We start from the raw sequence: 12,379 nt of genomic DNA on the forward strand, positions 1-12,379 counted from the left end.
TACCCGGCAAGGCGACAGGTGAAACCTCTCCGGCAAGGTGTGTAGGTGAAAGCACCCCCCAGCAAGGTGTGTAGGTGAAAGCACCCCCCAGCAAGGTGTGCAGGTGAAGGCGCTCCGGCAGGAAGTGCAGGTGAAGGCGCTCCGGCAGGAAGTGCAGGTGAAGGCGCTACGGCAGGAAGTGCAGCTGAAGGCGCCACAGCAGGAAGTGCAGGTGAAGGCGCCACAGCAGGAAGTGCAGGTGAAGGCGCCACAGCAGGAAGTGCAGGTGAAGGTGCCACAGCAGGAAGTGCAGGTGAAGGCGCCCGGCAGGAAGTGCAGGTGAAGGCACCCGGCAGGAAGTGCAGGTGAAGGCGCCACGGCAGGAAGTGCAGGTGAAGGCGCCACGGCAGGAAGTGCAGGTGAAGGCGCCCCGGCAGGAAGTGCAGGTGAAGGCGCCCCGGCAGGAAGTGCAGGTGAAGGCACCCGGCAGGAAGTGCAGTTGAGCATCCCACAGACTATACTAGGACTCTGCTTACCACAGTGTGTAGGCGCACCAGATCCAGGGGTAAGTGAGTACTACTGCACCCTACACTGTCTGGCCACAATGTGACAGCAAGCGGTGTTGGTAGTAGGTGCCCTTACATACCCTCTGGGGCGGTGGGTGTCCTGTGGAGTGACTGCACATGAGGAATATGCTCCAGTGTTGACAATGCCCGGAAGCGAGGACAGTCTCTTCTGTAAGCAACAAGCTAGGAAGAATGAGTCTCTTGTACTCGCAGTGCCTGGAAGCTAGGAATGTCTCTCTTGTAAGCTAGGAAGAATGTGTCTATTGTACTCGCAGTGCCTGTAAGTTAGGAATGTCTCTTTTGTAAGCTTGGAAGAATGTGTCTCTTGTACTCGCAGTGCCTGTAAGTTAGGAATGTCTCTTTTGTAAGCTAGGAAGGATGTGTCCCTTGTACTCGCAGTGCCTGGAAGCTAGGAATGTCTCTTTTGTAAGCTTGAAAGAATGTGTCTCTTGTAGTTACAGTGCCTGTAAGTTAGGAATGTCTCTTTTGTAAGCTAGGAAGAATGTGTCCTTGTACTCGCAGTGCCTGGAAGCTAGGAATGTCAATTTTGTAAGCTAGGAAGGATGTGTCCTTGTACTCATAGTGCCTGGGAGCTAGGAAGGTCTCTTTTGTACGCTAGGAAGGTCTCTTTTGTACGCTAGGAAGGATGTGTCCCTTGTACTCGCAGTGCCTGGGAGCTAGAATGTCTCTTTTGTAAGCTAGGAAGGATGTACCCCTGGTACTCGCAGTGCCTGGAAGCTAGGAATGTCTCTTTTTTAAGCTTGAAAGAATGTGTCTCTTGTAGTTACAGTGCCTGTAAGTTAGGAATGTGTCTTTTGTAAGCTAGGAAGAATGTGTCCTTGTACTCCTAGTGCCTGGAAGCTAGAAAGGTCTCTTTTGTGTTGACAGTGTCTGTGAGTGAGGATTGTGCCCTTTTTGTGGGCAGTGCCTGGGAGAAAGTATTGTGTCACTCGGATGGAGAATAACTGGATGGTGGGGAGTGTGTCTCTGCCAGTGACGGTGCCTGGAGTGGAGGATCAGGACTCCTGTTTGAGAGTGCCTGTCGTGAGGATAGAGTCTTTCATGTTGACAGTGCCTGGGAGAGAGTATTGTCTCCCTCCAGTTGAGAGTAACTGGGTGGGGAGACGTGTCTGTCCCATTGGCAGTGCCTGGGGGGGAAGAAGGGAGTCTTCCTTTGCAGGGTGTGGTGCAAGCGGAACGCTGCTCGCCTATTGGGCGCTCACGGAAACTCAATGTGCCCTATCCAAGTCTTACTCACGGTTTGGTGCCCGGTGCTGATGCCAGGCAGGCGGGTAATGCGGAATTCCTGAGATGTGATTCAAAGGCCACCTAGAACAAAGAAAGATGAATCAGGGAACGCTCGCGGTCCACAACTGCTGGGGAGAAGGGGCTGTCAACTCTACGAGAGGTAGGCGCACCTCTGCAGCCCTCTCTGACTGCCCCCCATGTGCTTCTTTACCCTTGTGTGGAGGGGCAAGTCGGGAAATGTGTGAAGGAGCCTGATTGGATGGTGGCTGGTGGGTTCATAGGACTTTCAGGGACTCGTCTGCCTCTTTGGGTGGCCTGTTGTAATCTATCTGTGGGCTTTTAACCACGCCCACCGTAGGCCCATCACTATCACTCGTTCCTGGGCTTGTCTTTCAAAAATCCTTTGTCATCATTGGTAAATGCTTTACATTTGTCCCTCCCTGGGGCGGTTTGGTTGCCGCCTCGGACATCGACCCTGTTACCTTCTTCATGCTCATGGCGGCCGTGGCGCTTGGAATCGGCTCACTTATGTCAACTGTTTTACTTTTCATTTTTAATTTATGTGGCAGGAAAAGTCAAGTTAGGAAATTACAACGTTAATAGCTCTAAATCAAGCAAACGCGAGACCCATTGCATTGCAAATGCTTGTTGAGTTGTGATTGGTCTGCTTTCATGAAAAGGGAGGTCGGGAAAGGTCAGGAAGCCCCGTGATTGGATGGTGGGCGCAGTAGCTGGTGTCAGAGGGAGCTGCCTCATAACTATGCAACTAAGTTTGCTGCATGAGGGCAAACTGTGGTCCAGCTCCTCGCCCCAATGCGCATGCGGGCAGGTGGCACTGCCGGTTTACTGTGCAGCTTTGCCAGCATGTGGTGCATGTCTGGGTGCCATTACAGGTACGTCCTTGGGTACTCTTACATATCCCGTCACAGGCCGGGGCTGCACCCTCAGCAGTGCAGTTGTGTGTACCTGGTGGTGTGTGCACTGGAAGGGTCTGTGCCACACCAGGCGGGCGCCTCCCGGGAGGCGGGGTGTGTGGGTTTAGTGTGCTCTCTTGCAGCTGGAGGGATGCTGTGTGCACTGCAGGTGCATGTGCCTGCTGCCTCGCAGGCGTGTGCTGCTCTGACTGACGTGTGCTCTCGGTGGTTGTGATTCCTACTCTTCTGGCTGGTACTTCTGCCTGCAAACAGAGTCAAGGGAGACACTTCACCAGTGCTTCGACGGACGAGCAACAGGGGCGCTCTTAGCCAACAGGGATAGATCTCCGGTGTCCTCAGCCCCGAGCCCTCCAGATCCATGGTGCTCGCGTGCGCTCACCCTGCAGTGCACGTTGGCGTCACTGTCCGGCTCCCGCTGCACGGGAGTACTCACCTTGGGCATCACAGGTACAAACAGTGCACGGGAGTACTCACCTTGGGCATCACAGGTACAAACAGTGCACGGGAGTACTCACCTTGGGTATCACAGGTACAAACAGTGCACGGGAGTACTCACCATGGGTTATTGAAGGTACAAACATTGTACTGGAGTACTCAACATGTGGTATCACAGGTACAAACAGTGCTCAGGGGTACTCACCATGCGTTATTGAATGTACAAACAGTGCTCAGGAGTACTCACCTTGGGCATCACAGGTACAAACAGTGCACGGGAGTACTCACCTTGGGCCTCACAGGTACAAACAGTGCACGGGAGTACTCACCTTGGGTATCACAGGTGCAAACAGTGCACAGGACTACTCACCATGGGTTATTGAAGGTACAAACAGTGTACTGGAGTACTCAACATGGGGTATCACAGGTACAAACAGTGCTCAGGGGTACTCACCATGCGTTATTGAATGTACAAACAGTGCACAGAAGTACTCCAGATCCATGGTGCTCGCGTGCGCTCACCCTGCAGTGCACGCTGGCGTCACTGTCCGGCTCCCACTGCACGGGAGTACTCACCTTGGGCATCACAGGTACAAACAGTGCACGGGAGTACTCACCATGGGTATCACAGGTACAAACAGTGCACAGGAGTACTCACCTTGGGCATCACAGGTACAAACAGTGCACAGGAATACTCACCTTGGGTATCACAGGTACAAACAGTGCACGGGAGTACTCACCTTGGGTTATTGAAGGTACAAACAGTGTACTGGAGTACTCAACATGGGGTATCACAGGTACAAACAGTGCTAAGGGGTACTCACCATGCGTTACTGAATGTACAAACAGTGCTCAGGAGTACTCACCTTGGGCATCATAGGTACAAACAGTGCACTGGAGTACTCACCTTGGGTATCACAGGTACAAACAGTGCACAGGACTACTCACCATGGGTTATTGAAGGTACAAACAGTGTACTGAAATACTCAACATGGGGTATCACAGGTACAAACAGTGCTAAGGGGTACTCACCATGCATTACTGAATGTACAAACAGTGCTCAGGAGTACTCACCATGGGGTATCACAGGTACAAACAGTGCACAGGAGTTTTCACCTTGGGTATCACAGGTACAAACAGTGAACGGGAGTATTCACGTTGGGTATCACAGGTACAAACAGTGCACAGGAGTTTTCACCTTGGGTATCACAGGTACAAACAGTGAACGGGAGTATTCACGTTGGGTATCACAGGTACAAACAGTGCACAAGAGTACTCACCATGGGTTATTGAATGTACAAACAGTGTACTGGAGTACTCAACATGGGAGATCGAATGTACAAATAGTGTACTGGAGTACTCACCATGGGGTATCACAGGTACAAACAGTGCTCAGGAGGACTCACCATTGATTATTGAATGTACAAACAGTGTTCTGGAGTACTCACCATGGGATATCTCATGTACAAACAGTGCTCAGGAGTACTCACCATGGGGTATCACAGGTACAAACAGTGCACGGGAGTTTTCACCTTGGGTATCACAGGTACAAACAGTGAACGGGAGTATTCACGTTGGGTATCACAGGTACAAACAGTGCACAGGAGTTTTCACCTTGGGTATCACAGGTACAAACAATGAACAGGAGTATTCACGTTGGGTATCACAGGTACAAACAGTGCACAAGAGTACTCACCATGGGTTATTGAATGTACAAACAGTGTACTGGAGTACTCAACATGGGAGATCGAATGTACAAATAGTGTACTGGAGTACTCACCATGGGGTATCACAGGTACAAACAGTGCTCAGGAGGACTCACCATTGATTATTGAATGTACAAACAGTGTACTGAGTACTCACCATGGGATATCTCATGTACAAACAGTGCTCAGGAGTACTCAGGGTATCACATGTATAAACGGTGCTCAGGAGTACTCACCGTGGGTTATTGAATGTACAAACAGTGTACTTGATTACTCATGATGGGGTATCACATGTACAAACAGTGCTCAGGAGTACTCAACATGGGGTATCACTGGTACAAACGGTGCTCAGGAGTACTTACCATGGGTTATTGAATGTACAAACAGTGTACTGGAGTACTCAACATGGGATATTGCATGTACAAACAGTGCTCAAGAGTACTCACCATGGGTTATTGAATGTACAAACAGTGCTCAGGAGTACTCACCATGGGGTATCGCAGTGCACAGGAGTACTCCCCACGGGGTATCACAGACACAAACTGCACAGGAGTACTCCCCATGGTGTATCACAGGTACAAACAGTGCTCAGGAGTACTCACAATGGGGTATCGCAGTGTTCAGGAGTACTCACCATGGGATATCACATGTACAAACAGTGCACAGGAGTACTCTCAATGGGATATCGCATGAACAAACAGGGCACAGGAGTACTCCCCATGGGGTATCACAGGTACAAACAGCACAGGAGTACTCCCCATGGGGTATCACAGGTACAAACCGCACAGGAGTACTCACAATGGGGTATCGCAGTGTTCAGGAGTACTCACCAAGGGGTATCACAGGTACAAACAGTGCTCAGGAGTGCTTCCCATGGGGTATCGCAGTGCACAGGAGTAGTCCCCACAGAGTATCACAGGTACAAACACTGCTCAGGACTTCTCCCAATGGGGTATCGCAGTGCACAGGAGTACTCCCCACAGGGTATCACAGGTACAAACTGCACAGGAGTACTCCCTATTGGGTATCACAGGTACAAACAGTGCACAGGAGTACTCCCCACGGGGTATTACAGGTACAAACAGTGCTCAGGAGTGCTCCCAATGGGGTATCTCAGTGCACAGAAGTACTCCAGATCCATGGTGCTCGCGTGCGCTCACCCTGCAGTGCACGCTGGCTTCACTGTCCGGCTCCCACTGCACGGGAGTACTCACCTTGGGTATCACAGGTACAAACAGTGCACAGGAGTTTTCACCTTGGGTATCACAGGTACAAACAGTGCACGGGAGTACTCACCTTGGGTATCACAGGTAAAAACAGTGCACAGGAGTACTCACCATGGGTTATTGAAGGTACAATCAGTGTACTAGAGTACTCAACATGGGAGATCGAATGTACAAATAGTGTACTGGAGTACTCAGCATGGGGTATCACAGGTACAAACAGTGCTCAAGAGTACTCACCATGGGTTATTGAATGTACTAACAGTGTACTGGAGTACTCACCATGGGATATCGCATGTACAAACAGTTCTCAGGAGTACTCACCATGGGGTATCACAGGTACAAACAGTGCTCAGGAGTACTCACCATGGGTTATTGAATGTACAAACAGTGTACTGGAGTACTCACCATGGGATATCGCATGTACAAACAGTTCTCAGGAGTACTCACCATGGGGTATCACAGGTACAAACAGTGCTCAGGAGTACTCACCATGGGTTATTGAATGTACAAACAGTGTACTGGAGTACTCACAATGGGGTATCACATGTACAAACAGTGCTTAGAAGTATTCACCATGGGGTATCACAGGTACAAACCGTGCTCAGGAGTACTCACAATGGGATATTGCATGTACAAACAGTGCACAGGAGTGCTCACCACGAGGTTTCACAGATACAAACTGCACAGGAGTACTCACCACGGGGGGTCTCGCGTACATCAGTTGCGGTGGAAAGTGGAGGTTGATGTAGCTCCCACCAGGGACAGAGAGGTCGCCGTTGAGGGCCCCGGTTGGAGCAAGCCCGAAGGATGCAGGGTAACTGCTGTGCACAGACAAGGGACTCCTTAGGCCTGGAAAAGACATTACAAAGGAGAGGCGCTAGGTACGAAAGCACTACTGTTCTCTGTTAACCACAGTAGCGGAGCTATATAATGAATGCCCCACATGCAGGAAATCTAATAGCTGAATAGTGACTGCTCCTAGGTGATACATTTCTGCATGAGTCGATTTCTGGAATGGAGTTTGTAGGGGTATAGGTAAATCTCTGCATGAGTTGATTTATGGAGTGGAGTTTGTAGGGGTATAGGTAAATCTCTGCATGAGTTGATTTATTGAGTGGAGTTTGTAGGGGTATAGGTAAATCTCTGCATGAGTTGATTTATGGAGTGGAGTTTGTAGGCGTATAGGTAAATCTCTGCATGAGTTGATTTATGGAGTGGAGTTTGTAGGGGTATAGGTAAATCTCTGCATGAGTTGATTTATGGAGTGGAGTTTGTAGGGGTATAGGTAAATCTCTGCATGAGTTGATTTATGGAGTGGAGTTTGTAGGGGTATAGGTAAATCTCTGCATGAGTTGATTTATGGAGTGGAGTTTGTAGGGGTATAGGTAAATCTCTGCATGAGTTGATTTATGGAATGGAGTTTGTAGGGGTATAGGTAAATCTCATGAGTTGATTTATGGAATGGAGTTTGTAGGGGTATAGGTAAATCTCTGCATGAGTTGATTTATGGAATGGAGTTTGTAGGGGTATAGGTAAATCTCTGCATGAGTTGATTTATGGAATGGAGTTTGTAGGGGTATAGGTAAATCTCTGCATGAGTTGATTTATGGAGTGGAGTTTGTAGGGGTATAGGTAAATCTCTGCATGAGTTGATTTATGGAGTGGAGTTTGTAGGGGTATAGGTAAATCTCTGCATGAGTTGATTTATGGAATGGAGTTTGTAGGGGTATAGGTAAATCTCTGCATGAGTTGATTTCTGGAGTGGAGTTTGAAGGTTAGTTAAAACACTGCATGGGTTGATTTGTGGATTGGCGTTCATAGGTTAGTTACATTTCAACATGGGTTGGTTTGTGGAGTGGAGTTTGTAAGGTTGTAGTTAAATCTCTGCACGGGTTGATTTGTTGAGTGGAGTTTGTAGGTTAAAGTTAAACCTCTGCGTGAGTTTATGTATGGAGTGGAGTTTGTAGGTTGGTTAAATCTCGTCATGAGTTGATTTGTGGATTGGAGTTTGTAGGTTAGTTAAAACACTGCATGGGTTGGTTTGTGGAGTGGAGTTTGTAGGGTTATAGTTACACCTCTGCATAAGTTGACTTGTGGAGTGGAGTTTGTAGGGTCATAGGTAAATCTCTTCATGGGTTGATTTGTGGGGGGGTTTGTAGGGTTATAGGTAAATCTCTTCATGGGTTGATTTGTGGTGGGGTTTGTAGGGTTATAGGTAAATCTCTTCATGGGTTGATTTGTGCTGGGGTTTGTAGGGTTATAATTAAATCTCTGCGTGGGTTGATTTATGGAGTGGGGTTTGTAGGTTAGTTAAACTTCTTCATGGGCTGATTTGTGGAGTGGCGTTTGTAGAGTTATAGTTTAATCACTGCATGGATTGATTTGTAGAGTGGAGTTTGTAGGTTAGTTAAATCTCTGCCTGGGTTTGTAGTAAAGTACCCTCTTTTTGGTATGGTTACCCCCCACTTTTTGCCCGCTGTCAGTGTGTTTTGACTGTCTTCATTGGAATCCTGCTAACCAGGACCCAAGTGACTTTGTTCTCCCCCAGCTGCTGAGGGTCATCTCGGACTCCCCTCCATGAGACAAGTCCCTTGGGCCTTGCTGGTCCTCTTCAGCCTTGCAAAACCTTCTTCTATGACTCTTGCAATTGCCAAGGCTTGTTGGTGGTTTCCCAGCACCACGGACTAACTGCATCATGACCGCTGGCGGGGACATCATGTGCATCACCTCTGGAAGTCCTCTTCTGCTCCTGTGCTGCACTGTTGATTTTCTTCATCCACAGTGGACTTGGTTCTGCATCCACAGAAGGGGGGTAGTGGCTCCCGCCAAAGCCGGACACTTCAACCCGAATTGGACTTGGTCCCCTTCTTTTGCAGGTCCCCTTCTGTCAGGATCCACCTTTGGAAATTGACTGTGCAAGACCCAGGCAAGACTGGAAGAAACCAAAGTTCTCTTATGGGTTTGGGGAAAAACCAGGTACTTACCTCCTCTGTCCTGGTCGCTGGGGGACACCCTGGTACTTACCTTTTGGGGATCCTAATTAATCCAGCTCCCCTCTACTGATTCCACTTCCTTGGGGTGGGAGACTGTCTTTCACACTCCACTTAGTATATGGTTTGTCCTCCCCCGGGGCCTTCTCTATTCCCTATTGTTTTTAGGGTCGAGCGCGCAAGTGCTCTAGCCTTCTGTAATCTCTCTGTGGGCTTTTAACCACGCCCACGTCACGCCCATCAGTTTTGTTGGTTCATGGGCTTGCCTTTTAAACAAATCGCTTGATTTCATTAGTGAAAGGCATGCATAAGTCATGCTTTTTCCAGTGCTTAGCCCTCGAGCGCACCGGCCAACTACTGAAAACATACAAGGCTCCATTTTTTCAGCATGGATTCTGGACTACTTTTTCTTTTTATTTCCTATACAGCGCGATCCCGCTGCACATTGACTGTGATCGAACTTCTGCTTTATTTTGTGTGCTCCTTCACCCTCATGGCATGGTGATGTAAATCGGCTTGCTTATGAAAAACTGTATTACTTTTCATTTTCATATTCTGTGGCAATAAAAGTCCAGTTAGGATTTTACAACGCTAATAGCTCTAAGTCGAGCAAATGCAAGACCCATTGCATTGCAAATGCTTGTTACTATTTGCTATTGCTTTCTATCCTAATCACTGACTTCTAATGTGTACATAATGGTGTCTTTACTCACCTCATAGTGGAGTATTGCCTATACAGTATTTTAGTATTTGCGTTACTGTAATAAAGTACCTTTATTTTTGTAACACTATGTGGTTCTTTCATGTGTGTAAGTGCTGCGTGACTATAGTAGTATTGCATGGGCTTTGCATGTCTCCTCATATGTCTTGGCTGCTCATCCACAGCTACCTCTAGAGAGCCCTGGCTTCCTAAACACTGCCTACACCTCACTAAGAGGGGATACCTGGTATAAGGTGTAAGTACCATAGGTACCCACCACACACCAGGCCTGCCTCCTACAGGGCTGATTGTGGAGTGGAGTTTGTAGGATTATAGTTAAATCTCTGCATGGGTTGATTTGTGGAGTTGGGTTTGTAAATTAGTTGAATCTCTGCATGGGTTGATTTGGGGTGAAGGTTTTAGGATTATAGTTAAATCTCTGCATGGGTTGATTTGTGGGATGGAGTTTGTATGGTTATAGTTAAATCTCTGCATGGGTTGATTTGTGGGATGGAGTTTGTATGGTTATAGTTAAATCTCTGCATGGGTTGATTTGTGGAGTGGAGTTTGTAGGTTAGTTAAACCTCTTCATGGGCTATGTGGAGTGGCGTTTGTAGGGTAATTAAATTGCTGCATGAATTGATTTGTGGAATGGAGTTCGTAGAGTTATAGTTTAATCTCTGCATTGGTTGATTTGTAGAGTGACATTTGGAGGGTAGTTAAATCTCTGCATTGGTTGATTTGTGGAGTGGAGTTTGTAAGGTTGTAGTTAAATCTCTGCATTGGTTGATTTGTGGAGTGGAGTTTGTAAGGTTGTAGTTAAATCTCTGCATGGGTTGATTTGTTGAGTGGAGTTTGTAGGTTATTGTTAAACCTCTGCGTGAGTTTATGTATGGAGTGGAGTTTGTAGGTTAGTTAAATCTCGTCATGAGTTGATTTGTGGATTGGAGTTTGTAGGGTTACAGTTAAATCTCGTCATGAGTTGATTTGTGGATTGGAGTTTGTAGGGTTACAGTTAAATCTCGTCATGAGTTGATTTGTGGATTGGAGTTTGTAGGGTTACAGTTAAATCTCTGCATGAGTTGATTTCTGGAGTGGAGTTTGTAGGTTAGTTAAAACACTGCATGGGTTGATTTCTGGAGTGGAGTTTGTAGGTTAGTTAAAACACTGCATGGGTTGATTTATGGATTGGAGTTTGTAGGTTAGTTCAATCTCTGCATGGGTAGGTTTGTGGAGTGGAGTTTGTAGGGTTATAGTTACATCTCTGCACAAGTTGATTTGTGGAGTAGAGTTCGTAGGTTAGTTAAATCTCTGCATGGGTTGATTTGTGGAGTGGAGTTCGTAGGTTATTTAAGGTTAATAAAATTTCAGCATGGGTTGGTTTGTGGAGTGGAGTTTGTAAGGATATAGCTAAATCTCCGCATGAATTGATTTATGGAGTGGGGTTCGTAGGTTAGTTAAATTTCAGCATGGGTTAGTTTGTGGAGTGCAGTTAGTAGAGGTCTGTTGGTTACCTCTTTACAAGCACGGAGTGCATAGATTAGCAGTTTTGGATCCTAGTGAGTTTGGGCTCTGGGAGTCGTGTTCCTTTCCCTTAAGACAGAACAAGTTTGCATTCTGCCAGAGTTGGCTGCGGTCTTGGTTTTAATTTTGAACTCCGAGTACCCGATAAAGAAGCGACGGCCACTAAACATGGCGTGAGCGAGGCAGGACGTCTTCAGGAGAAGGTGCATGAGTAGAGCAGAGTGAGGGGAACGTCTTCACCGATGAAGTTAGAACTACACATCAAGGAAGACAGAAAGATTTCTAACTTCAAATGACTTCAACAAAAACAAACCGAAGTGTGATTTTGGGGTTCTGATAGTACAGAGTGCTTAGGATGGTGTCTCTGGCGTGCAGTAGTGCTTCATTGGTGGTCCACGAAGTTTCAGAGCTTGCCAAGTATTAAACATTTGAAGTTGTAGGTTGGGAGCCTTCACACAGGCCTACTCATAAAGTGGAACCTTTGGGAAGTCTACCATTCAGCAGATGGTGTGGGGTCGCCATTGCAAGGTCAGGCTTGTCTTGCTATGAGATATGATATTGGGGGTACGGAGAGCAGAATGGTTCCCAGGTGGGTGGTGGTGCACTGCAGGCGAGAAGCTGGCAGTGAGGAGGGGAGGCTGGAACTAATAACACCACTTCTACCAGTGTTCCATGGAGTGAGAAGCTTAACACAGAGGGCAAGGCACACAACATGCTCCCAGGAGAGGTACTGAGGGGCGAGGGTTATGGGATGAACGGAGGAGTGCCAGGAAGACACAACGAGGAGACATAAATAGAGGAAAAGAGAAGCTGCTATTGCAAAGAGAGCAACTGGAGGGAGAGAAGGAACGTGAAAGATAAGAAGAGAAAGAGGGCAGAAGGAAGGACAAGAGAGAGAAGACAATAGAGAGATGAAGAGGGAGAAAACGAGAGCAGGACAGATAGAAGAAGACTGGCACTTGGGACTGGAAAGAGAAAAAGAGAGCCAAGAAGTGGGAGAGAGACAGGAAGTCAGGCAAAGATAAGGTGCAGTGACAGTGACCGACAAAAATATAGAGATCAGAAAAGAA

At 47.6% G+C, this 12,379-nt stretch overlaps 1 protein-coding gene across 1 annotated transcript in view; it reads right to left on the reverse strand.

Moving 5' to 3' along the window:
- The window catches only part of TLE2 (TLE family member 2, transcriptional corepressor), a 296,917-nt gene that overhangs the window by 56,032 nt on the left and 228,506 nt on the right, over positions 1–12,379 (reverse strand). The window contains exons 13-14 of the mRNA XM_069215878.1: positions 6,793–6,944; positions 1,804–1,874 (exon numbers count right to left, since the gene is read on the reverse strand). Coding sequence (XP_069071979.1) covers positions 1,804–1,874; positions 6,793–6,944 — 223 coding nt within the window. The remainder of the gene's footprint in view (positions 1–1,803; positions 1,875–6,792; positions 6,945–12,379) is intronic.

The sequence above is a fragment of the Pleurodeles waltl genome, chromosome 12, assembly GCF_031143425.1.
Source record: "Pleurodeles waltl isolate 20211129_DDA chromosome 12, aPleWal1.hap1.20221129, whole genome shotgun sequence".
In the NCBI taxonomy this organism is placed as follows: domain Eukaryota; kingdom Metazoa; phylum Chordata; class Amphibia; order Caudata; family Salamandridae; genus Pleurodeles; species Pleurodeles waltl.